This window comes from Acomys minous (genome assembly GCF_964271855.1).
Source record: "Acomys minous genome assembly, chromosome: 2".
Classification (NCBI taxonomy): Eukaryota; Metazoa; Chordata; class Mammalia; order Rodentia; family Muridae; genus Acomys; species Acomys minous.
In genome coordinates, this window is record NC_140484.1 from 85,054,655 (window position 1) to 85,080,135 (window position 25,481).

At 55.5% G+C, this 25,481-nt stretch overlaps 3 protein-coding genes across 11 annotated transcripts in view; 1 reads left to right on the forward strand and 2 right to left on the reverse strand.

Moving 5' to 3' along the window:
- Positions 1 to 245: 245 nt before the first annotated feature.
- Positions 246 to 16,603, reverse strand: MED25 (mediator complex subunit 25). 7 transcript variants are annotated; one of them, XM_084771161.1, is made up of 18 exons: positions 16,153 to 16,601; positions 16,029 to 16,074; positions 15,736 to 15,860; positions 9,400 to 9,498; positions 8,995 to 9,115; positions 8,490 to 8,652; positions 8,223 to 8,353; positions 7,928 to 8,012; positions 7,644 to 7,837; positions 7,239 to 7,367; positions 6,418 to 6,503; positions 6,292 to 6,349; positions 6,069 to 6,176; positions 4,552 to 4,740; positions 4,026 to 4,097; positions 3,711 to 3,929; positions 3,375 to 3,555; positions 246 to 1,752 (listed from the first exon to the last, which is right to left on the reverse strand). In XM_084771161.1, the coding sequence occupies exons 1-18, from the start codon at positions 16,467 to 16,469 to the stop codon at positions 1,487 to 1,489; spliced, it is 2,589 nt and encodes an 862-aa protein (XP_084627287.1). In that variant the 5' UTR covers positions 16,470 to 16,601; the 3' UTR covers positions 246 to 1,486. The 7 variants fall into 7 exon arrangements, with proteins under 7 accessions (XP_084627287.1, XP_084627286.1, XP_084627288.1 ...); XM_084771160.1 differs by having other exon boundaries at positions 7,239 to 7,370; XM_084771164.1 differs by lacking the exon at positions 246 to 1,752 and adding an exon at positions 2,897 to 3,025 and having other exon boundaries at positions 16,153 to 16,597.
- Positions 16,604 to 20,074: 3,471 nt separating this feature from the next.
- FUZ (fuzzy planar cell polarity protein) lies at positions 20,075 to 25,481 on the forward strand (the record flags this gene model as incomplete). Of its 2 annotated transcripts, none has more annotated exons than XM_084771270.1 (11): positions 20,075 to 20,367; positions 20,600 to 20,721; positions 20,983 to 21,067; positions 21,295 to 21,363; positions 21,562 to 21,666; positions 22,465 to 22,662; positions 22,742 to 22,837; positions 22,982 to 23,088; positions 23,163 to 23,227; positions 23,301 to 23,375; positions 25,420 to 25,481. In XM_084771270.1, exons 1-11 carry the CDS (start codon positions 20,257 to 20,259, stop codon positions 25,479 to 25,481), a joined length of 1,095 nt encoding a protein of 364 aa, XP_084627396.1. In that variant the 5' UTR covers positions 20,075 to 20,256. The 2 variants fall into 2 exon arrangements, with proteins under 2 accessions (XP_084627396.1, XP_084627395.1); XM_084771269.1 differs by lacking the exon at positions 25,420 to 25,481 and adding an exon at positions 24,314 to 24,564 and having other exon boundaries at positions 20,115 to 20,367.
- Positions 24,557 to 25,481, reverse strand: part of AP2A1 (adaptor related protein complex 2 subunit alpha 1) — a 32,434-nt gene continuing 31,509 nt past the window's right edge. For both annotated transcript variants that reach the window (XM_084771139.1, XM_084771140.1), the window contains 3 exons: positions 25,400 to 25,469; positions 25,138 to 25,272; positions 24,557 to 24,999 (listed from right to left, as the gene is read on the reverse strand). In XM_084771139.1, the coding sequence (XP_084627265.1) occupies positions 24,922 to 24,999; positions 25,138 to 25,272; positions 25,400 to 25,469 (283 nt within the window). In that variant the 3' untranslated portion in view covers positions 24,557 to 24,921. The remainder of the gene's footprint in view (positions 25,000 to 25,137; positions 25,273 to 25,399; positions 25,470 to 25,481) is intronic.

The following is a 25,481-nucleotide window of genomic DNA, read 5'->3' on the forward strand; positions in this document are numbered from 1 at the left end:
CACACCCTGGCTGCGTGGCTGTGTCACCACCTTGCCTTGGTGTCTTCAGTGCACCTGGGTCCCCTAGTCTGTCTTTCATCCTGTGAGGATCACCCAGGGGAGGGGTCTCGGGGGACAAGGGGACTCCTAGCCCCTCCCAGCCAGGCCCCAGGGCAGGGGCACAGGAGAACCAGCAACGGGGGGGCCAGGCTGTCATACAAGTGGGTAGACCAGTTAGGGAGAAGGAACGCCCACGGCCAGAAACATAATCAAATTGGATCTTTACTGAGCTATGGTGAACGCATGGAACACAACACAAACACGTATGATGCTAGAGTTCATACTTTAAATTCAAAATTGAAAAAATACAAATTGAAAAATAGAAATATTTAGGTATTAAAATTTCTCTCTTGTAATTCTCTTGTGCCTTGGAGTGGAGTCTAGGAGGTTGACACCTGCCGTCCTACACCCAGACGTCAGTACTGGCACTGGATGGGACAGAGGGGCAGATAAGAATTCAACCTTGATCCTTAAAACGGAGCGTTTGATTTAGGTCTGTAACGGAAAGCAGTGACTGTCGTGCGCATGGGCAGCCAGACACTTAGGACACTGCTGGGCAGAGGCAGAGGCACCTCGCCATCTTGCAGAATTACAAGCACCCCGTGTGGCACTGCACCTCGCACTGGGGTCTGCGTTCACATAATCCTAAGGCGAGCTAGCCAGTGTCAGCTCAGGTTCAAGTAGAGTGTGGCCCGGGGGCACCTGGGCTTAGATCTCACAGTGTGGGCAACGGGTCCTGGCCGCCTCTCACTCAGAAACCAGCTGCAGCAAGGGTGGGCAGTCCCGCCACTCCTGGTCAGGCCGCAGCAGTCATACATTCATGAGCTGTTTGTGAAGGTCCCTTCTGAGCAACTCAGTCTTCAGAAGGGTGACAGCTTCAACCAGAAGTCTCTAACTGACCTCCAGGGCACCAGGGCGTGGCTCTCAACACTGTGAAATGAACCAAACACGCCAGTTTGGGCTTCTGCACATCCTGGTCTCAGAAGATTGGCTCAGTTCAAGTACAGGAATGCCAGAGTCAAGGCGTCGCGGTGTTTTCTCGTGATATGTCGATTCCTGGTTATTGAGTCCAGGACCTGACCTGGGTCCTTGGAAAACAGTGCCACCGGGATGGAGGTATGGGACAGCCCAATCACCACGATGAGCTGTATTGTGCTTATGAATGCTGATGTATGTGCGTGCACACGCGCAAGCCACTTCAGAGTGAGAGGCTGGCTTGGTGCCACTTCACAGGCGTCCTTGTGACATGGAGACCACCAACAACAACAACCATGCGCTCAGAGGTTCGCGCAGCCAGTGAAGGCCACAGCGGTTGCTCAGGCAACTGGATCCGTAAAGCTTCTGACTCCTGTCGCTTCAGCCTGCAAGAGCTTGTCAGACTCACAGGGCAGCCTCGAGCACGCAGTTCTTCAGACTCGGGAGTTCTTTCCACATCACTCCAGGGCTCCTACTCGTGGCTCTCGAGTGCCTCGCTGGCTCTGAGGGCCCTTTTCAGCTCCTGCAGGAGCCTGTCGCGGCTCTGCGCTGTGTACTGGCTGTAGCTCCTACTGTGCTGGGACTCATAGTGGCGTTTCAGGTTGTACTCTTTGAGGACTGACACGTTCTTTTTGCATATTAAGCACGTAGGCATGCTCTTCACTTCCACAAAGAAATAGTCTCGCTCCCATTTTTCTCGAAACACGCGGCCCTCTCCTTCTCTCTTTCGTTTGGCCACTTTTGAAGGAGACATGGGTACAAGAAAGATTTCACTTTTCTCTGAGTGCTACCACAGAACCACCACGGTGCCAGCCCCATGACAGAGGCCAGGCCCCTGCCTCACCGTGGAAGAGCAAGAGAGAGTGGTGGGGACTGTGGCGAACCCAGGAGCATGAGCCGCTCTGATGGGGCAGCCTGGCTACCTATGCCGGGCAGAGGGCCGGGCCCCGGGTGTCAGTCTTCCAGCACGTCAAGAGGAGCAAGACCGCAGACAGTGCACGTGCGCATTTGACTTGAGTTTTACAGCTAACTGGCAGGAAGGAAGTGACACATGCCAACACAGGGAAGGCCAAACAAAACTCATCTGTGGTGGCCCCTGGGCCACCAGATCGCAGCCTCTCTCCTGGGATGGGTGGGTGACCTGCACACTAACCGGCTTCCCAAACCCAGGCAGTGGTGGTCCAGGCACGGACCACAACTCAGGGCAACGTGTGCCTCTGTGACAAACATCTCACTCCATCTCCAGGAAAAGCACCTGCACACAGCCTGAGGGCCCCTGTGAGACAGGCGCTGCCCACTTAGCCACACCTCCAAGTGGAGCCCAGTGCCTGCCGTGTGCAACTCTGACTGCTATGGCTTCAAGCACAGCAAACTCTGTCCCACGGGGACATCCTGCCTTCCTGGTGTGGCGTGTGTCACCTGGACACTACCATGACCTCGCCTCTTGCCTACCTTGCTGCTACAAACCAGTGAGCCTTCCTGACCCCTGCCCTGTGGGTGGCCCGTGCGCTCCTGCATCGCAGGACAAATCTCTAGTTCAGGCTTCTCCCTGAAATGCTCATGTTCCAGGGGCTCCCGCCTCCTGGCCCTGCACGTCCCTTTCCTGCGACGCTGGCTATCTGCACCTAGGTCCCTCCTGGCTCCCAACTGCTGCTTCTCCTTCCAGGCTCCTGGGAACCCTGGCTGGGTCAGAGGCATTCTGGGCTCTGTAACTCCTGGGTGCACGTGACCTGCCCACCTGCCTCCACGTCTCCCAGAACCAGGCCATACCATGCTGCCTCCAACTCACCCCAGCGCCCAGCATCACCCAGCAGGGGCCTTGGGGAGTCTGCAAGGCGAGAGCAAAGACAGCCCTAGGGGCGTCAGTGACGGGAGCCGGGCATTGTTAAAAGGAACTTTATTGGGTGTTGGGTTCAGATGAGGTCCATGAGGATGTCGTCCTCCATGACGCTGGGCTGCAGGCCCGGCTGGGGGACCGGGCCCCGGGGACCCCCGCTCAGCAGCATCTGACCTGGGGGGCAGTGGGAAGGGACTACATCTCCCAGTGGTCCCTGGGGCCATTGAGGACCCTGGGCCTCTCATCCCACCTCCTCTGGGAACCCAAGGCTGTCAGGTTTCTAGGAAGCTCCAGAGACCGCCAGAGGTCCTTCAAAGCCCAACCGGATGTAGACACTTTCCTTTGATCCTTTGGGAGCCCATCCCCCACACAGCTTCACTGACCCTAAGACATCTTCCAGCACCTGGGAAGCAGCTAAGGATCTCGGGAAGTTCTCACCCACTGAGGCTTGCTTCCATGGCTGAGCTCCCTAGAGCTGCGGGAGTCCTGGTCTAGAGCCCTGCCCACCCCTGGAGCCCCTTACCTGGCAGTGGAGCCCGCTGGGGAAGCTGTGTGGGCCAAGGCTGCGCAGGTGGGGCGTGCAGGAGCTGCGGGCCCAGCTGGGGCTGCCCCAAGCTCTGGTGTGGTGCTGCCAGTAGTGCAGAGGCGCCTGGAGGCTGCATGTGGTGGAGGGAGGCCTGGGGTGGGGGTACCCCAGGCTGGGGCTGAGGAAGACCAAGAATAATAGCTCAGAGGGCCCAGTCTGAACTCCAGGATGGCCCTCCTCCCTGCGAGCCTGGTCTAGCCCACCGCCTCCTCCTCCTCCTGGAGAAAGTGGGTCAGGATCTATGACTCCCCAAGGCTCCGCTCCAAGTCTCACCGGTGCTGGGTTAAGGAGGAGACTCCGCAGCTGGGGGTTGGCCCCAGGGTTCTGGGGCCGAAGAATGGGTCCAGAGGGAGGTGGGCCAGGGGCTGTTCCAGGAGGACCTTGGGGAGCCCCTGTGGGGGCCTGGGTAGTCCCTTGTGGCTGGGGCTGCCCTGTAGCTGCAGAGGCTCCCACAGCACCCGGAGGCTGGGGCTGCGGTGCGCGGAGCTGTAGCTGGGAAGAAAGAGCATGAGGAAGAGCAGGCAGCAGGGTGGCTGCCCCCAGTCCCCCCGCCTCCAGCCCCGCCCCAGTCCCCACCCCAGTCCTCACTAGATTCTGCGGGGGCCTCGCTTGGTCCTCCAGAATGGGGCCCAGGCCTGGAGGTGCCTGCTGTGCCCCCATCTGCACGGGGACAGAGAGGACAGGTCAGTGATGACGGACAGCTGTCTGGCCCTGTCAGGGGGACCTGGTGTGGAGGAGGAGGGCGCCTTTCTCTGGGACACACCATCTGAGAGGCGCCTCGCACTATGCTTGGTTGTTTGTTTTTTGTTTTTTTCTTTTTAGAGACAGGGTTTCTCTGTGTAGCCTTGGCTGTCCTGGACTCACTTTGTAGACCAGGCTGGCCTCGAACTCACAGTGATCCACCTGCCTCTGCCTCCCGAGTGCTGGGATTAAAGGCGTGCGCCACCACCGCCCGGCCTATGCCTGGTTGTAAGGGGGTCTGTGTCAGGGTTTGCAGCAGACACTGAGAGGGACTGAGCTGCTCTACTGCGACACAAGAGGGACATGGGACTCAGGGACGCTGTCACCATGGTGACTGGCTGGGCTCTGTGCAGCTAATGCCACCACCACTCACCCCGCGCTGCTGCTCCAGCTTCTGCTGCTGGACCTGCTTGTGGTTGGTGATGACCTGGCGGATACCGTTGACGAAGCCGCTCTGGTCGTAGGGGATGAGGCCCATGAAGATCTTCTTCTTGGACGAGTACAGGAGCATGAGCACGCGCACCTCGCACGGCGCCGTATGTGGGAAGTGCACGCAGCCCGCCTGTGGACAGAGACTCCTCAGAACCTGCCAGCAGAGGGCACCAGGGCGCCCCTCCTCGCTTTGTGCAAGGCTAAGGAGGACAGGTTGGCTTGGCATCTACCCCAGGAACAGACACTGAGTGACAGGGCACAGCAAGATGGAGGTGCCTGCTGAGCATTCGAGAGAGGGAGACAGTAGGCCACAGAAGCCAGCAACGACCCCGACTGAGCACCCCCACCTCATGTTTCACTTCTGCAGAGCAGGGGGCTGCCTCCCCTAGCCATTTTGGAAAGAGCTCTGCTGAAGCGGATGCCAGGAAGGGCGGCTCTATCTCTGCCAGTGTGTGCCAGCATGGACCGGGAAACAGCGCCATCACAAGGCAGCCATTTTGGCAGTCAGAGTGGCCCGCAGGCCCTCAGGCCGTGGCTTCCTGGGTTCTCTCACCCTGCAGCTGCTCGTTACCACACACCCTCTCCTGTCTGTCATCCAACACAAAACGAGCCAGGTCCACCCAGGCCAGCGTGGGGTGAGTATCCTCCCCTACAAGGGCTGTAGCCTAGAGACCAACTCTGGCTCAGATAAAAGGAGGCCTGGCCAGAAGTTTTGGACAGTTCTCCTTTCCTGAAGAAGGGGACTACAGTGATTGCTACTTCTACATGCTTCAAGCTGAGGTAACTATCCCGGGCCTGTGAGAGGCCTAGGCGTTGACGTTACTGAGCTCCCTGTTGGGTCGTGTTCCACAGCAAAAACCCCAGTTCCTACTAAGCTCAATCTTAGAACTTTCCCTACGAATTCAGTGTCGCACTGACGGGCCACATAGCCGAGGGTCCCAGGCCCACCGCATCCTCATCACAGCCACAGCAGAAGCCTGTGTGCACGACCCACAGACGTGAGAGACAACAGTGCTAGCAGTGGTGAAAAAGGGCTGAGAGGCTGACGACAGCGCTCTCTGCCTGGGAAAAAGCTGTGTCCGATCTGACGCACACAGGCACGTGCGTCTTCCCCAAACCCAAGTTTCAACCCACTGGCACCCCCAGGAAGAGGCCTCTTCAACAGGTTAGATCAGCCATCAGGACAGGCCCAACCAGCAAAGTGGGACCACAGGTAAGAGCGCCCTGGGGAGCAAAGCCGGGCTGGATGCACATGTCTACAAACCCAGCCCTCGGGAGCCTGAAGCAGGTCAACACAACAACAACATCACCAGCGCCACGGGACAGGGAGGCAGCGGGTGTTAGATACTGTGGTTAAGCAAGGCCAGGTCCCACCTGCAGTGCCACACACGCAGCCTGGGGCCTAAGTCGGCAGGGAAGGGAACAGGAGGCGGTGCTCGGCCAGCGCCCACTACTCACAAAGCCGTTCCCCATGATGCGGTAGAGGCCTTTGAGGGACTCCAGGTCCTTGTTGGTGAAGTGGAACTGGACCATTCTTGAGTTTCGGAACAGTGGGCCCAGGGTGGTCTGGAAACGTACAGGCATCACATGGGGCAGCCGTTGGCGGGGGAGCGAGGGCTGGGGCGGGGGGCGGGGAGGGGGGGGACAAGGGTTGGGGGGGCCCTCGGCCTGCAGGACTCACCAGCAGCTGCTGCGGGATGAGCTGCATGATCAGCTTCTGTGGCCACTGCTCAGCCTTCCTGGAAGGCAAGTTAGGGAAAGAGTCAGGGGAGTCACGTGAGCCGGCCCCGCCCCGGCAAATACCTACAGGTTTTCTCCGTGGTTCACGTAGACCTGGCAAGGCAGCGACCTCGTCAGCTTGGTGTTGGCATCCACGGACGCAGGCTTGGGTTTCTGAGAGAAAGGGATGAGTGAGCCAAAGCCTCCTGCCTCTGCCTTCCCAGCAGCCCCGCCCTCGGCTGCCGAACTCCACGAATGCTGGGTCCCTCCTCCGAGCCCAAAATTGTATAATCACTATCTTCAGAGCCACAATATGAGGGACCCAGTTGAGAGGCCAAACTCTAGGCCTTGCTGTGTAAGAGGGAGGGGGTGGTAGGGAGGAAGGAAGCGAGGGGGGGGGGAGAGAGGAGAGAAAGGAGAGGGAAGGAAGAAGGGAGGGAGAGGGAAGGAGGGAGGGAAGGAAGAAGGGAGGGAGAGGGAAGGAGGGAGGGAAGGAAGAAGGGAGGGAGAGGGAAGGAGGGAGGGAAGGAAGAAGGGAGGGAGAGGGAAGAAAAGAGGGAGGGAAGAGAGAGGAAGGCAGACAGGCAGACAGGGGATGGAGGCCTTGTAGGCAAATGTTCAACCACTGACATAATTTTCGGGGGGCTTGTTTTTTGAAAAAGGGTTTCTCTGTGTAGTCCTAGCTATCCTGGAACTCACTATCTAGAAGGCTGGCCTAAGAATCAGATCCCCCCACCTCTGCCTCCCCAGTGCTGGGATTGAAGGCATGCGCCACTATGCCTGGTGTCAACATAAATTTTAAACCCCAACTTGATACCTGGTCCACAAATCCTAGAGTCCTCCGGACTAGCCTCCAGCTGCAAATCCTAAGCGCGCCAGGAGCTGCCCGCTCTGCACGCCCCCACTCACCTCCTGCCACTCGAGAACCCCACTCCAGGCCAGGAGCTTGTTGGACACTGACTGCTGCCCACCAAGTGCAGGGGCCCCAAGCTGGGCTGGTGAAGGACCACTGACCCCACCTGGGGCCACAGTGCCTGCCTGCTGAGGAGAACAAACAGCAGTGAGGGGGCCGTGCCCTCTCAGAGAGCGGTTGCCCTCATTCACAGCACCACCACCATCCGTGCCAGAGACCGCTCAAGGCAAGCCTGAGGAACCAGACTCTCAAAGCTACAGGACGCCAGAGGGCCTCAGAACCGTTTGGAGGCCGCAGCCTGCCCTGGAGTGGCAAATCACAGCTAGGAGGCTCGCTGCTGTGCCCAGGCCCCACTGTGAGCACGCGGCAGGGAGTAGGGCGGGGCACTGTGAGCCACCTACCATAGATGGAGCCCCCGGCTGTGCAGGGGGTGCCAGGCCTGGCCCAGGGGCCACAGTGGAGACTAGGCTAGGCTGTGAAGCAGGAGGTGGCTTGGGGGCTCCGGGGGGCCCAGGAGCCAGTGGGGGTGCCGGGGCCTGGCTGAAGGGGGGCCCCACTCCTGAAGCAGCTTGCTGCAGAGGGTTCATGGATGGGACTGTGGGCAAGACAAGCGTGAGTGGGGACCGGGGCCAGGGGGCCAGTGAGCACCCCACCTCACCCCACCCCCGCCTCTTCCGGGACCCACAGCGGCTCAGCACAGCCTTCTGGTTCTTGGCAGCCTCCACAGCATTCTGAGCTGCCACCTGTGCAGCGCTGAGGTTCCCGGGCACCTGTCACACAGGAGGAGACCGCGTTTGTACCCCAACTATGTACTTGTGGCCCCACGAGACAAGCTAAGCCACTCTGTTGACGCTAGAGCTTTGCCCCCATCAGCACAGAGGCCATCCCTGGCCTGTGCGGTCCCTTCACGCGCCATCCCAATGTCTCACTGGGTCCTCCCACGAGGCCATGGCTCTGCTGGTCCCTGAGAACAGCCATACCTGGTACTGTGGTGGGACAGGGGGAAGAGCCTGCTGCGGCGCTGCCGAGAGTGTGGCAGCTGAGGTTGGAGCTGGTGGCAGGGGGACTGTTTGCTTGGGCTGCAGAGAGCCTGGGGTTGAGCCGCCGCCAACTGAGCACAGGAGAGACAACCGAGGTCCGGGAGAAAGGGTTGGGGTAGAAAGATGGATAATCAAAACTCCATGTTAAGAGAATGCCAAAGAGGACCCCACCCCCACCCCCGTCCATGTACCGTCCCCAGGCCTTACCGGGTAGCACAAGGCCTCGCACGAGCACCATGTGCCTCGGGTCCTGGCTTACATCCACTAGTGGCTGCAACGGCTCTATCAAGCTAGGAGGAGCTGCCTTCTCGAACAGAAGCCGGAGGGCTGGCAGCTTTCTCGGAGAAACGACTGAGAAGTGGATACCACGCTGCAGGAAGGGACAAGGTAAGACTGGGTCCTCCATAAACATGTTGGGCTAGCCTCTTCCCCCACTGCATGAGGGCAGGGAGGGGGGAAAACAGCCTGCCCTAAAACCACAGCTTTCATCAGACTGTTAGGAATCATCAGACTGTTAGGAATCATCAGACTGTTGGGAAATGGATGGTGAAATGTGGCATGAATTTCCCCACGGAATTCTAAGTATGGACAATCTTAAGTAGACACAGAGCTCTTGCCTGACCCCACCCTGCTTCCTAGGAACTAGAGGTGCGGGCCCGCCCTCCTCCCCACACGCAGGGCTCAGGCGCTCCTGCTCGGCACGCCGCCTCACCTCTCCTATCTTCTGCACCAAGCTCTCCGTCGTACAGCCCGAGTAGGTGGTGCTCTCCACAGCAGGCAGCAGGTATGGGGGTGAGTTGCAGATGAGGAGGCAGACTCGGTGTGTCTGGCCACTGCCGGGAACAAAGCCATGCTATGGAGCAGGTGCTCCAAGCTAGAGGCAGCTAAAGCGCATGTCTGTACCCACTGACATCACTGACAGCTGACAGCACTCGAGGCTCTGGGGTTTCCTGACAACTTTAGTCATCCACTGGGTGAGGGACACAGGAGGGAGGTCCTCAGAAAGCATCAAGTCAGAGGGCATGGGCCTGCACTGGCCTACACAGGGCCCCACTGTTCCTGTCCCTGATGAAGGGTAAGGCTTGAGGAAGACTTCCCAGGAGGCGGGCACACTCACATCTGTTCACGCATCTTCTTGAAGTCATCAAACAGCTGCAGGGCCGTGCTCAGACCTTCCGCAATGAGGCTGCAGCTCTCACCACCACCGCCCATGAACCTGTGTAACGGCCAGTTAGAAACAGCACCCTACACGGGCGGGGGCTCTTCCCCTGCCCCCTCCAACACTGCACTGCGCCTTGTGACAGGTCACTGTCCTGGACGGGACACTGGAGTTTTACTTGGTGACAAGTAGGAAAGGGCACCAAGAGGAAACACAGCCAGGCACGGTGGCGCACATCTTTAGTCCCAGCACTCAAAGCAGAGGCAGGTGGATCGCTGTGAGTTCAAGGCCAGCCTGGTGTACAAAGTGAGTCCAGGACAGGCAAGGCTACACAGAGAGACCCTGTCTTGAAAAACCTAAAAAAAAAAAAAAAAAAAAAAGAAAAGAAAAAGAAAGAAAGAAGAGGAAGAGGAGGGACAGAAGGATGCAGGACACCGAGAATGAACTGGGCTCCCAAGTCCTGGTGTGCCCAACGCCCCGACCATCCTCCGGATGTCCCTTCCTGGATGGTCCCTCTGTTTCATGGTTTCTTTCTTTCTTTCTCTCCCCCACTACTGACAAGATCTTACTCACTATATAGACCTGGCTGGCCTCGAACTCACAGGGATCCACCTGCCTCTGCTTCCCAAGTGCTGGGATTGAAGGATTGAGCCACCATGTCTGTTTCCACTTTATTTATATGTCTGGCTGTTCCGCCTGCATATACTATCTGTATACCACACACATGATCCGTGTCCTTAAAGGCCAGGAAAGGGCATGAGATTGCCAGAAACTGGAGTTTCAAGTGGTTGTCAACTTCCGTGTGAGTGCCCGGAATCAAACCTGGGTCCTCCGGAAAAGCAGCCAGTGAGTGCTTGTAACTACCGAGCCATCTCGCCAGCCTCTCTTAGAATCTGGCTGGCAAGCCTCCTCCCTCAGTCTCCCAAGTGCTAGGAGGAGCATCATCATAAGATGGATGCCTACTTCCTCCCATCGTGCTAAGGATGAAATGCACCTCTAAGTGACCCTGTCAGACGTAACCCCGGGAACTCAGTGTGACCTTCCTGGACACAAGGTCTCCATTGTGTAATGGAAGTAATGGAAGAGACAGAAAGGAATTATGACGCTTCTATGTCTATGAAAAAGGGAAGGTGGTGAGCAGACGTGGGCAGGCCACAGCAGCCAGAAAGGTCTGGGAGGATCTTACCCAGAGTGTCAGCAGCTTTCCACTCTACTCTACTGTCACCTTGGACTTGCAGCCTCCATATTGTTTTCTTTCTTTTTTTAAAAAATTATTTATTTATTACATATACAGTGTTCTGCCTGCACACCAGAAGAGGGCACCAGATCTCATCATAGATGGTTGTGAGCCACCATGTGTTTGCTGGGAATCGAACTCAGGACCTCTGGAGGAGCAGCCAGTGCTCTTAACCTCTCAGCCCATCCATATTATTTTCAAACAAGGCTTCTGGTACTTTTCCACGGCAGCCTAGGAGGCCCACCCCTTGGAGAAGGCCTCTGCTTCGGCACAACAGCTGCCACCACCGATCTCTGGGCTGTTCCACACCCTGTGTGGACACCACAGCCCCACACCACTAGCTCACGGCCTCATGTCTGCTCCCATTTCCCCTACCTGTAGTCTGCTACCTAGCTCCCTGCTACTGAAGAAAGCAAACCACAGACTTCTGAGCCTCTGAGACCTGTCTGAGGCAGGGGGCCAGCAAAAGACTACTGGGGTGACAGGTACATAGGGCGCTGGAGGCTGCACAACGCCCACTGCCCACAGCTGCTCAGAGCTACCAATTGTATTTTAATTAAAAAAACCCAAAACTCAAAACCTGGGTGCTGACCTTGTCCCCTGGAGGGGAGACCTGGTGGCACTCAGAGGAAGGACAGCAGGTTACCAAGAAAAGACTTGATACCCTATGAGCATATACGGGGGAGGAAGTCCCCCTCAGGAACTGTCATAGGGGAGGGGAATAAGGGGGAAATGGGAGGGAGGGAAGAATGGGAGGATACAAGGGATGGGATAACCACTGAGATGTAACAAGAATAAATTAATAATAAAAAATTTAAAAAAAAAAACCTGGATGCTGGGTCTACAGATGGCTCAGCAGGTAAGAACACCAACTGCTCTTCTAGAGGACCCAGGTTCAAGTCCCAGCACCTACATGGCAGCTCACTACCATCTGTTTTCCAGGGGATCTGACAGAAGTGGGGGGCATGTGTATGGTACACAGGCACAATCACAGGTGAAATAACCATAAGCTTAAAATAAATTAAGCAAGCAAACCCAGGTAGTGGCACAGTGTCGGACAGGTAAAGGGTTAAGGTCTGGGGCTAGCGCAGTCCTCCAGCACCCAGCCCAGCTAAGCTGCCTGCTTGGCCAGCCAGTGTAAACAGCAGGAGGTGCAGTGACTGCCCGGGTCTGCTCCCAGCACAGGAAAACAAACAGGCCGTGAGCCTGACGACCTGAGATGGGTCCCTGGAGCCCAGCACTAAATCAGAGCAAGGCAGCAAGTAGTTTGTGTACACTCAAGCACACACCCATGCACTCGCGCGCGCGCGCGCGCGCACACACACACACACACACACACGTCCCTCCACACACACACTTTCTTGAGACAGGGTTTCTCTGTATAGCCTTAGCTGTCCTGGTTAAAATACATTTTAAAAAGCACTCAGGTGAGCCAGGCTCAGTGGCACACACCTGTAATCCCAGAGCTCTGGGAGGCAGAGGCAGGCGAATCTCTGTGAGTTCAAGGCCAGCCTGGTCTACAAAAGAGTCCAGGACAGCCAAGGTTACACAGAGAACCCTGTCTCAAAACAAACAAACAAACAAAAACAAAAAACAAACCAAGGCACCGGGTGATATAACTGCTTTTGTCCTCTAAGCCCCCACCGAGCCCATCACCAGTCACATGCTGCCCGGAGGCCCTGGTCACAATGCGTGCCTGTGACCAACAGCTCCACAGGAGTCAGGATATCGCCTGCACCTGGATGACACCCCGTAACTAAGCTGCACTCCTTGTCTCCAGGCACCATCAACACCAGGTGACATTTCTCAAGCAGGGACAAGCCCTGCTGACTCTCACCGAGCGCAGTCCAGAACACCTTGGACATGGTCACAGGCCCCCATCAGAACAGCAGTCCTGGAAAGTTACAGCGTGCGGAGGTGCCGGGCATCACTCATTGTTTACAGAGCTAAGATCTCCTTGAACCTTGTGGGGGCCAGACCCTTCTTGGAAGCAATCCAGAAACAGCACGCACCCGACTTCCACAGAGGCCCAGAAGTGGAGGCAGTGACGGGAACACAGGAAGGTCACAGAGGCCGAGGACAACTGGCTGATAGCAAAACTCAGAGAGGGTTCATCTCACAGAACTGTGCCCGGGGGACTGACCAGCCGAGCAGGAAAGTAACGAGAATGGAGCTGGCGAGCCCCCGCCTCACGGCTGCCCAAATGTGAAGGAACCCTACGTGACCAGCCCTGCCGCGCAGCGACCTGCGCCTCCAGGCGGCTCTTAGCTCAGTCTAGCCCAGAAGTTCTCAACTAAGGCGCCATCTGCTTTCTAGGAGTCTCTTGACAACGCCTGGGGACACTTTCCAGGGGTGCCCTTGGCAGTTAGCAGGTAAAAGCCAGGGAAGCTTGTAGTTTGCCTTTTGCCAGTTTGTGGGTTCTTCTTTTCTCCCCACCTGGTTTTACCCCTATCACTAGATAGGACAGAAAGAAGGAAAGAGAGAGAGAGAGGGAGAGAGAGAGAGAGAGAGAGAGGGAGAGGGAGAGGTGGGGAGAGAGATATCTCCGAATCTAATTTCTCTCCTGGCTGCTTCTTAGAGTGCAACTACTAATAAACCGCAACCACAGCCGCTGCCACCCCTCCCCCAACGGCCACCAACCACAACCTCCACCTACTGGGGCTCTAGCATTCATATGCTCTCTGAAAAGGTCCCACACCTTCAAATGTCACATGATATCAGCAGCTGTCTGCAGCTGGCAAACCCACGCCTCTGCTAGAGCAGGAGGCAAATCACAGTCAGCTGCCGCCAACAGTCGGGAGCAGCCTCATCTCCCCACACTTGGGATTAAAATGAAAACATATTCTTATATTTCTTGGGGGGGGGGGTTGGTTTCTTGTTTTGTTTTGTTTTGTTTTGTTTTTTGATTTTTGAGACAGGGTTTCCCTGTGTAGTCTTGGCTGTCCTAGACTCACTTTGTAGACCAGGCTGGCATTGCATTAACAGTGATCCGCCTGCCTCTGCCTCTCAAGTGCTTGGATTAAAGGCCTGCACCTCCATGCCCGGCCTATTTCTGTGTATTTTAAGGAAACAGAAAGTCCAGAACTCTCACTACAGAAGCTGTTAGACATTCTACAGGGGCTGGGGTGTGGCCCAACAGCAGAGGGATCACCTAGCGTGGACAAGGCCCTGGGTTCCAACTCCAGCAGCAGCACCAAACAAGCAAACAAGCAATATCCCACAGCACTCAGGACAGGCCTCACAGCAGAGAATTTTCTAGTTTGGGGTTGGAGAGCTGGCTCAACAGTTAGGAGACAGTCAAGACTACACAGAGAGACCCTGTCTCGAAAAACAAAAAAAAAAAATGGACGGGGGCTACAGCAATGGATCAGTGTTCAGAGCGCTGTTGGGACAGTGTCTTTGTACATGGTGTAAAGACTGTCTCTGTGTTGTTCAAATGCTCACTTCTGTGACTACAGATCTGATTCAGGTGGCACTGTGGCACTGTCACTTTTATGGAGCGTCTCCTGTGTCAATGTTGTGTAAACAAAGCTCTTAATAGCCTTCTGTTTGGTGAGTAAAGAGCTGAACAGCCTACAGCTGGGCAGGACAGCTAAGGGGGGGACTTCGCATCCCAGTGAGGTGGGGGTGTCTCAGGTGGGGACCAGAGAGAGTTGTCACTGGAGCACAGATGGAGAAGGCAGAGGGAGACTGAGACGGCAGGTAACGGGCCACACAGCGGGACGCAGGCCAAGCTAGTGTTAGAACAGGTACAGTGCCTCAAAGTTTTTAATAAATATAAAGGTCTCTGTGTCACTACTCAGGAGCAAGGGCGGGCATAGAAAAAACTGCAAGTCGGGAGTGGTGACACACACCTTTAACCCAGCACTCAGGAGGCAGAGGCAGGAGGGTCTCTGAGTTTGAGGCCAGCCTGGTCTACAAAGCAAGTCCAGAACAGCCAGGGCAATGCAGAGAAGTCTTGTCTCAAACACAAACAAACAAACAAACAAACAAAACCAAAAGAACAAAACCTTTTCATTTTCCAGAGCACTCGCTGCTCATCCAGAGGACACAGGTTGGATTCCCTGCACCCACACAACAGCTCTCACTGTTTAGCTCCAGTTCCAGAGGATCTGATGCCCTCTTCCACCTCAAGAACACCAGGCACACAGTGTTGTACAAGCATGCATGCAGACAAAGCTTATTGTGTCTAAGTGTTATAAACAAAAATAAACCAATCTTAAACAACAACAACAAAACTCGAGTGCCAAGTGTCAAAAATGCCATGCTTTACATTAACTACTAATGGTGTGTCTGTCACTTGGGCATCAAAAAGCCCGGTGTTTCCTCTTTGCCTGCTGGGCATCAAACTGCCACACGTGAGGGCATGGTGGCAAAGAGCCAGGAAGGAACCAAGGCTCTATCAGCAGCCACGGAGCAAACCATCTTGGCTGTGGACTTTGCAGGCATGCCAGGGAGTGGCTGACCACAGCCCTGTGAGGGCGGACCCAATGCAGCCTGGCTTCTCCTCCTGAGTTCCTCACACACAGCGTCACAAGGTAGTGACCGCAGTGCGTGAACTCCTTAAACTGGGGGGAAACCGGATACACAGCAACAGTCACCCAATACCGCAAACAACAAATACAAGTGCCACAGATGGCGCGGACTCAGAAAGGGACGAGCAACACAAGGGAGCCCGGGAGCCTGCAGCCAGACAGTTCTGTTTCTAGGACTCCAGGCTGCCTGGCTCCGCAGGCTGGCCACCGGTGGGGCGCAGCTGGAATCCTAGTAACCAGAAAGCACAGAACAAGGATCCGGAACTCAAGGCTAGCCTCAGCTACCCCTGTAAACCATGATCCAAGCCACAAGACCCATCCCGCAGACTCCTAGGGGCGTAGACAGGGAGGAGAGCGGAGAAGGGCAGGCTGACGGACGGCACGGACACTCGGGCCCCACGCTGAATCCTGCTAAGCACTGCTCGGTCACCAGGCTCTCCCAGGGGCAACAGCTCCTGCGCCTCGTGCCCACAGTCTTTCCTGGCGTCCCCAACCCGCCCCCAAAATGGAGGCAAAGCTCACTTGATGCCATCGAGCCAGGTGACGAACTCATAGGCGCTGCTCGTAGGAGCATGACACTGTACGTAGGATTCTGGAGCGCAGTCCACTGTGTTGAACACCACAAGGCTGTACTGGGTCCCGCCATACTAGAAGGACAGGACAAAAGAACTTTAAAACTGAGATCGCTGGCAAGGAACTGGGCCTCTCAGCTTCGTATCCCTATAGAAATAAATCCCGGAAGCCCTCAAACCCGAGACTAGGGACCCCCATCCTTCCTCCCTTGGACCCGGGGGTCTACTCGGCCGCACACTCACGTCTCCCCCGAAGTCCGTCTCTGCGGGTGGGCCCCCGTTGAAGTACCTGCAAAGAGGGAGGAAGGGCGGCGTCGGCACCAGCCTTAGCTTAGGGCGGCCGGAGGCGACGCGGGCGCTCACTCACTCTATGGCGGGCAGCAGGTAGTGCTTGCGGAGCCCCTCGAAGTACGGCCCCAGGTTTGCTGTCCCCTCGATCACGAACACCACGTCGGCCACCAGGCCCCCGGCCCGAGCCGGGCCTTCGGATCCGGGGACCATGCCCCGCGCCGCCGCCGCCGCCGCCGCCAGCGCCGCCGCCTTCCCCGTCCCGGGACGAGCAGCAGTGCGCTTGCGCGGTGCGCGCACCCCAGCCGGACGTCTGGCAGCTTTCGCTGATGCTGACGCGGCCATGTTTGTGCGGGGCACCAGGGGAGTGGTGATTTTACCCCGACCCTGGTGCATACCCACACCGCCAAACTCTCGGGATGGGCACAACGACCCCCTTTAGGGGCCTCTTGGGATCGAACAAACTTTTGCGCGCAGCGCCAAGCACGAAATAAATCGGAAAACGGCACATCCGGCCACCATCTTGGAGTCGATCTCGAATTTCCGACTCCGGGCCGAAGTGGAGGGTCGCGGAACCTGGTTGCTAGGCAACGAGTAGCCCGCCGTTGTGTTCTCACACTTAGATTAAGTTAATAAATTCTATTCTTTCTGACCAGGAACCGATGGGGGAGAGTGGTCCAATCACAGCAGCCGAAACGACGTTGCCAGGCAACACTATCATTGCAGTCGAGTGGGAAGCTAAGGCAGTTGTTTTCGCTGGAAAAGAAGCGAATTCCAATTTAAGTGGAGGTTGCTAGGCAACACCTAATCCCTGATTTCTGGGAAAGAAGCCAGAAACCGACTTAAAGCAAATACATTTCTTTAAAAATAAATAAATAAATAATAATAACAAAATAGAAATAACAATAGATTAATAAAAAGTGTAACAGGACTGCATGGTATAGTCGGGAAAACTTAGTCTCAGCATTGCCACTAACAGTATAAGCCAAAACGAATAGAAAGTGACCTGGAAAATTATCGTGGACAGAAATTTACTAAATAAAACTTACTAATATAAAAAGATACAAAGCCAGGCCGTGATGGTGCTCCCCTTGATTACCAGCCCACAGTGTATGCAAGCAGATCTGAGTTCCAGACCAGCACAGTCTACAGTGAGTTCCAGAACAGCCAGGACTACACAGAAAAACTTTGTCTCCAAAAATAAAACAAGAAAAAGAGATACAAGCACCTTTTTCAAACTTTATTTTTATTTATTTATTTTTTTTTTTTTGGTTTTTCAAGACAGGGTTTCTCTGTGTAGCCTCGGTTGTCCTGGACTCGTCTTGTAGACCAGGTTGGCCTTGAACTCACAAAGATCTCTGCCTGCCTCTGCCTCCCGAGTGCTAGGATTAAAGGCATGTGCCACCATGCCCAGCTGACATCCTGATCGTAGACAAGCACGTTTTGTTGTTGTTGTTGTTGTTGTTGTTTGGTTTTTTTTTTTAAAGCACAGTTGTTTGGTTTTTGTTTTAATGTGGGTGGTGGAGATCCTTTAGCAACTGGGATGTTTTCCCCGCTCCTGGTTTTTGGTGTGTGTCCCTCTCTCCCATCCACCCCCTTCCTCGGATATGGTTTCTCTGTGCAGCCCTGGCTGTCCTGGCGCTCTCTCAGTAGACGACTATGGTCTCCTGGAACTCAGAAATTCTCCTACCTCCCCTTCCGAGTGCTGGAATTAAAGGCATGCGCCACCAGCCACCAGCTTGAGCAAGCTTTTTTTTTTTTGTCCCCTTTAATTTATTTTTATTTATTTATTTATTTATTTATTTATTTATTTATTTTTGGTTTTCGAGACAGGGTTTCTCTGTGTAGCCTTGGCCATCTTGGACTCACTTTGAAGACCAGGCTGGCCTCGAACTCACAGCGATCCGCCTGCCTCTGCCTCCCGGGTGCTGGGATTAAAGGCATGCGCCACCACGCCCGGCTAAATTTTTAATTTCTATATTCACTTTATGTCCCCACCGTAGCCCCCTCCCTCCTTTCCTCCCAGTACCACCTTCCCCCTTCTCCTGCCCTCTCTCTCCTTTTCAGAGAAGGGGAGCCCCACCATCACCAACACACCCCAACACAAGCAGTCACTTCAGGACTGAGCTCATCCTCATCCACTGAGGCCAGGCAGCCCAGTTAAGGGCAGTGATCGAAAGCAAAGCAGGCAACAGAGCCATGTCAGAGAGCGACCGCTCAACTCACTAGGGACCCACATGAAGATCCAGCTGCCAGTCACGAGCCAGCTTTTTTTTTTAACCCTAAGGCTAATCCATAAGCGAAAAAAATTTTCCCACATAGAATTGGGGTTTTTGTTGTGTTTTGTTTTGAGACATGGTTTCCCTGTGTAGCCCTGGCTGTCCTGAAACTTGCTCTGTAGACCAGGCTGCCCTCCAACTCAGAAGATCCACCTGCCTCTGCTTCCAGAGTGCTGGGATTAAAGGTGTGCATAGAATTTTTAAAGTTACATCTATCTATCTATCTAGTCATTTATTGTGTTGTTTGACAGTAGATTGGGGGAGTAGACTAGGTCGGCCTCAAGGGATTGTACCACCATGTACAGACTTTTAAATTATTGTATGTTTCTGTTTCTTTCACTTACAGAATACACTTGTTAATTATTCCTTATGAACTATAGGAATATAAAGTCTAGAGTGAAAACAGCATCTAAAAAGTGTTACTTTAAAATATTGTATTGTAGGTCTAGAGAGACAGCAGTTAAGAGCATTGGCTGGTCTTTCTGAGGACCAGGGTTCAATTCACAGCACGGACAAGGCAGCTCAAAACTGACTGTAATTTCAGTTCCAGGAGACCCAAAACCCTCACACAGATATACATAGGCAAGACACCGCTGCACATGAAATAAAAATACATTATTAAAAATACTGTTTTGTGGCTGGGTGGTGGCGGCGGACGCCTTTAATCCCAGCACTCGGGAGGCAGAGGCAGGCGGATCGCTGTGAGTTTGAGGCCAGCCTGGTCTACAAAGCGAGTCCAGGACAGCCAAGGCTACACAGAGAAACCCTGACTGAAAAAACAAAAACAAAAACAAACACAAAAACCCACAAAACCCTTGTTTTGTAATATGTTTAATAAATGAAAGCAATTGCTCTCAAACATAACCAAGCAGCTAAAACTGTTAACCCAGAGCCGGAGCACTGGGAGGCAGAGGCAAGTGGATCACTGTGAGTCCAGAAAAGCCAAGAGAAACCCTGTCTTGAAAAACCAAACAAATTATTAATATAGCGAGTGTGCCGTGGCACGCGTCCGAAGGTCAACTTTGTGGAACGCATTCTCTCCTTCCCCTGTAAGATTCCAGGGATTCGGTTGCTCACTTGTCAGGCCTCCAGGGCAAGCGCTGTGATCTGCTGAGCCATCTCACTGGCCCCTAGCCATGCCTTTGGTGAGGAAAGATATGGAAATGATAATACAATGCTCATGTTCGTGAAAATCTGTCCTGGTGTCCGGTGCGAACTCCTATGGTTTCATGGAAAGAAGTTGTCAGAAATTATGTGGATTTCGTGATTTTGGAAAAGGTTTTCTTTTCTTTTGCCTTTTACTAATAACAAAAACAACCACCTCATTTGGTGGTTACTAGGCAACGCTGCCCGGACCAAACCACACTGAAAAAGCGAAGGGGAGATGGTGGCACAGCTGTTTATAGTTTCGAAACGGAAATTAGTCTGAATGGTGGTTGCTAGGCAATGCCTGAGCACATCTCCATCTTTGAGTGGGGCAAGGTATTTACCACTAAGGCCACGCCTACTGCTGTTGCCAGGCAATGCCTTAGCACTGCCTCCATCTTCAACCAGTTGTTTTTAAAAAGTTAGCATGTACATTATTACAGCTCGCAAGAAGGTTTCTAGGCACCACCTTGGCACCATCACCACCATCGCGTTGTACAAAGGATGTGAAGCTGTCCGGTTGCAACGTGAGCGCTTCGCAAACATTACTTGTCGCCATCTTTGTTAGGGTCATGATGACTTCCGGCCGGGGCGGAAAGAATCTAATCCCGTTGGAGGGTCTGAGTTGACGAAGGCGGGAATTTGGTCATCTCGCTTCTCGCCCTCTGGCGGCCCCAAGCAGCAGGCCGGCTTATTTTACTGCCCGCATGCTCCCAGATCCACACTGAGAGTGACTTTCCCAGGGTACGGGCTTCCAGATGGGGGACGAGGGGCCAGGAAGCACGGTGCATCTGCTGTGCCTTGCAGCCTCCAGCGGCGTCCCCCTGTTCTGTAGGAGCAGCGCCGGCGGCGCCCCCTCCCGGCAACAGGTGGGACATTGAACTCCTGCATCTAAACAAGAAGGGCATTGGGAAGCTGGGACTGCAGGTCACGTCTCTCTCTCACAGGGAGTGGGGGTGGCGGGGAGGGGGGGTGCGGGGGGGTGGCCTGATATCCTGAAGACCTCTGGGGGAATATAGGGGAGGCGGCCAAGTAGGGCACCAGGGTTTCAGTGGTGAAGCCTTGGGAGCTGCCCCTCCTCAGCTTCCTTTCTGTCACCAGCTCCCTTTCTCTGTCATCGGCTCCCTCAATGGGGTCCACATGTTCGGGCAGAATCTGGACGTGCACCTCAACTCTGCAAGAACGGAGGACACAACCGTGGTGTGGAAGAGCTTCCATGACAGGTCCCTTGCTCCGCCAAGGGACCAAGGGACAAAACCTGGGCAGTGGTTCCTGGCTAAGGTGGTGGGGGCGGGGGCAGAGCTCTGGTCAGCTGTAACTTGGCTGTGGGATCTTTGCTAAACTGCGCACCCTCTCTGATCCCTGCTTTTCCCTGTCGGGACGTAGCCACCAGCGTAGGAATAGCTAGGAGACACCAAAGCACGCAGTTGGCCCCATTTCCCAGGCCTGACCTCACGCTCGCTCCGTATCTGTCACCTTCACAGCATCACCCTCATTGCTCTGTCATCTGAGGAGGGCACCTGTGAGCTGAGGCTGGAAAGAATGCTGCACATGGTGTTTGGGGCCATGGTGAGACTGGGCCCACTTTTTCTCCTAAACTCAAGACTCTGCACTCTCCGCCCCTTTCCCTCAGTCCAGAGCCCTGCGTTTCTTTCTCATACCCAGGCGTCCACACCTCAGCCTCCTCCCTCATACCCAGGGATCCAAGCCTGGCCCCCCTCTCTCACACCCTTCCAAGTACTGCCCACTTTGACTGGAACCTAAGTAAGGATCCCACTCTCCTGTGTGACTTCCAGGTTCTCATTGTGGGACTCGAGGAGCTGACCAATATCCGGAATGTGGAGAGACTGAAGAAAGAACTGAGGGTGAGGCTGTGGGACATGAGTGCAGTTAGGATCCCTCACGTGTGCCTGTTTGTCTGGAACTACAATTCCCAGTAGGCACTGGAACAGCATGGGGCCAGGGAAGGTTCCTTGGGATCTTGGTGTTCAACCCTAGAGCTGGCTCCAGCTTTTCTCTGGGCTGCTCTGGGTTCACGGCCTCTCTTTTTTTTTCTCCACCAGGCCAGCTACTGTCTCATTGACAGCTTCCTGGGGCACTCGGAGCTCATCGGGGACCTGACGCAGTGTGTGGACTGTGTCATTCCTCCAGACGGGTCTCTCCTGCAGGTATTGGGGCAGCTATAGAAATAACTGTGTCCCCACAGCGCAGGCTCAGCCTTCATTTTCTCCCTTCTGGACGGTCTCCTAGCATTCTCTTACTGTCCTGGAATTAAGTTTTACTTCAACTCTTTCTAAAAGAACTTTCTTCACCAGCGTCCCTCCTGACTGCTCCCTGCTGCTTCCTTCCCAGGACAAACTCCCTGCCTCTCTGCCTTGCAGGAGCTTCTCCTCCTCCTCATCTGGGCAACTCCTCATCTCCCTTCCTTTCTTTGTTTCTTCAAGACAGTTTTTTCTCTGTGTGTAGCCCAGGCTGGCCTTGAATTCACAAACATCCGCCTGCCTTTGCCTCCTGAGTGCTGGGATTAGAGGCGTGTCCTGCCAATGTGTCCTGACCTCGCAGGCTTCCGTAGGTCATGGATTGTGCCTTCTCAGGAGGAGGGAATCCAATGGCAGATGCTGCTGTTGTTTATAAACCACTGGCACTGCATGGCCTCCTGGTGCAGGCCTGTCACCCCAGCTTCTCTGGAGAAAGAGGAGGCAAAATTTAAGGCCAGCCTGGGCAACCCAGTGAGTGCCTGACTCAAAATTTCAATGTGGCGCAGCAGTAGAGCCATCCCCATTACTGAAGAGAAATAGAAAGAGAAAGTGTTGTATATATGGGGAATTGAGGCTGCTGACTAACAGGAAAGTTGTGTTCCTGTTCACAGACAGGGTGTGTCACAGGAGCTTGACAGCACTCTCGGCTCTTGCTCAGCCAGGGAGCTCCTTCTTGCTCCGTGACTCCTAGTCTGACCCCTTCCCCAGGAAACCCTCTCAGGGTTCGCAGAAGCCACTGGCACGGCCTTTGTCAGCCTGCTGGTGTCAGGCCGAGTGGTGGCAGCAACCGAGGGCTGGTGGCGCCTAGGCATGCCTGAAGCCGTGCTAATCCCCTGGCTGGTGGGGTCCTTGCCACCACAAGCTGCTCGAGACTACCCGGTGTACCTGCCCCATGGAAGCCCCACGGTGAGTGGGCGGAGCCAGGGTGGGGCCTCAGTGGGCGGGACGGGGCCAGGCTTAGTCCCACCCTGCTCACCTGCCGCAGGTCCCACACCGGCTGCTGACGCTGACGCTCCTGCGGGGCCTGGAGCTGTGTATGCTGTGTGGGCCGCGCCCGGCCCTGGGCCAGCTGGACACACAGGTGATGGACTGTCGCTCTGCTGCCCCAGCACATACCCTCAGTGAGCGCCACCTGCTGCATGCAGGCTCTGGCCAACCAAGCTCCACAAGGCACTAACCCTCTCTCCACTCCGGGCCCTCACCTCCTCCCATCATGTCCCCGCAGCTACTGGAACGCTGGTGGCAGCTGCTGCTGGAGCCCCTCCGGGCCTGCCTGACACTGGGCCCTAGGGCGCTGCCAGATGGGTTCCCGCTGCACAGCGACATCCTTGGGTAAGGATGTGGGGCTCAGGGCGGGGCAGGACATTTGCCCTGGCTCCCCACAGCCTGACAGTGCCTTTCCCCAGTCTGCTGTTGCTCCACTTGGAACTGAGACGCTGCCTCTTTAGTGTGGAGCCCTCGAGGGATAAAGGTGCGTGGGGGAGCAGTGGTTGGGAGAGCGTCGAGGCCGAGGCCACCTACTTACACTGCTCATGTGTCTCTAGAGCCTTCCCCTGAGCAGCGCCGGCGCCTCCTTAGAAACTTCTACACACTGGTGGCCACCACGCACTTCCCACCAGGTGAGTGACAGGCTTGAATCTCACATGGGTGCACACCCTGAATAGAGCAGCCCCCATGTCTGAGCTGCCCCTATCCATCTTTCTACTTAATTCTGGGAGCTCTTCTCCAGCCACTGCACAGTAAGGGCTGGTTCCAGGCTAGGCATTTTGTCCCACACCTAGGATTTCAGCCCTGTTGTGGCCAAGAAGGCCAGCTGGGGCTATACATACCTCAAAAAAAAATGTGGCCTTCCTCCCCCCTCCTAGGCAAGGACTGTCAGTTATGGTGACTGATGCTAGATCTGAGCAAGGCTAAGTGGCAGAGCGCAGTCAGCCACACCTGACGCCCTCCACAGCCCTAGACAGAGCTTTGCTCAGGCTGAGGGGAGGATCCTGCAGACTTCACACTGGGAAGCTGCCCCAGGCCCCTAAGGCCCCAAGAGACACAGGCAGAGATAGTGCCCAGCTGGATAAAGACCACACAGCTGTATAAAGAGTATGAGTACCAGGAACAGCCTGCACTGGGGAGAGCAGGGTGTGATCCTCAGCAGGGGGACTGCAGTGCTGGGGACAGCACTTGGTGCCAACGACATGTGAGGACTGTGTGAGCACACACACAGGTCAGGGGAACTACATGTGAGGACTGTGTGAGCACACACACAGGTCAGGGGAACTACATGTCAGGACTGTGTGAGCACACACACAGGTCAGGGGAACTACATGTGAGGACTGTGTGAGCACACACACAGGTCAGGGGAACTACATGTGAGGACTGTGTGAGCACACACACAGGTCAGGGGAACTACATGTGAGGACTGTGTGAGCACACACACAGGTCAGGGGAAAGCGACAGAGCTGGGCGGAGAGAGGCTGATCTGGGAGTTGCTGCCAAGGAGTGGAGCTGAGCTGAGGGATACCACACCGTGCTGCTCACCAGAGGCCTTCCTGTCCCTCCTCAGAGCCAGGCCCTGCAGAGAAAGAAGATGCGGTCCACAAGGCCCAGACGCCCAAAGCCTGCTATCTGGTGCTAGGGCCAGGCACGGGGTGTCAACTGGTGGCTCTGCAGATAGGGCTGCGGCTGCTACTGTTACTGCTGTCCCCTCAGAGCCCCACCCATGGGCTGCGGAGCCTGGCCACCCACACTCTACAAGCCCTCACCCCACTCCTTTGATATCCTAGGGGTAAGCAGTCAACGGATGGGGTAATATTAGCATCTCTCTGTTTATTCGCTCACAATAATACACGGCCCCTGGATGGGGAGAGGGAGGGAGGGAGGGAGGGAGTGCTTCAATGGGGGAGGGGAGGAGGTACCTACTTCCCTCGCCCTCTCCCCTCTGTGCTTCAGGGGACAAGGAAGGGAGGGTGCTTCCCTTGACCCCCCTAGAATGTAAACAGCAGCAGATGAACAAAAATAAAATACAAAAGGCCAGAGGAAGCTCCCAGGCATGCCCCCACCCCTGGGGTCTTTGCTGTCACCACTGGAGGTCCCCTCGCTGCCCCCTCCACCACAGCTGCCTCCATCCCAGGGCTGCCTGGCACTGGCCACGTCCCAGGGCGAGTCCAGGGCTCAGAACTGCTGGGCCAGCAGCTCACACAAGTGACGGGAGACAGGCTCTTTGCTGGTGCGCAGGGTCAGGCGGTACATCTGTGGAGATGGCAGCCATCAGATCAGAGCCCAAGGTCGGAGAGGTAAGGTAGGTATAGAAAGAAGACCAGTGAGAGGCACAGGAAGGAGGGCTGGGTGCAGCAAATGTGGGGTCACGGGTCCTCCCTCAGCACTCACTTGGGCCTGGGCATTGGGCTCCAGCCGAAGCAGACACCCCACCTGCAGGGCTTTCGTCTGGATGATTCCAGCACCCACGAAATTCTCAGGGTTGGGGTCCACATTGTCCAGAAGAGCGGAGCCAAACCCCAGAAGCTAGAATGGGTGGGTGGTAGCAAAGCAGAGCTGAGAAGCCTGCAGCCTGGGGCAGGTCAAACCCTCACGCCCGAGAACTGGGCCATCCAGAGGCCAGCGCCCAGTGACCTCACAGCCTCTCACTCACCTTGGCCTTCGTCACTTCAGCATCCATGGGGTGGTTGGCTTTGAAGATTTTCTGTGCCTCCTGCAGGGGGCTGGGAGGTTGA

What these genes read in the sequence shown, in the direction of transcription:
- MED25 (XM_084771160.1), bottom strand. Translation starts at nt 16,469, where the DNA reads ATGCACCAGGGTCGGGGTAAAATCACCACTCCCCTGGTGCCCCGCACA. An exon ending in AGACGGACTTCGGGGGAGAC is followed by an intron (nt 15,861 to 16,028) that starts GTGAGTGTGCGG and finishes CTGTCCTTCTAG; the next exon opens with TATGGCGGGACCCAGTACAG. An exon ending in AGCTGGAGCAGCAGCGCGGG is followed by an intron (nt 4,098 to 4,551) that starts GTGAGTGGTGGT and finishes GTCCCCGTGCAG; the next exon opens with ATGGGGGCACAGCAGGCACC.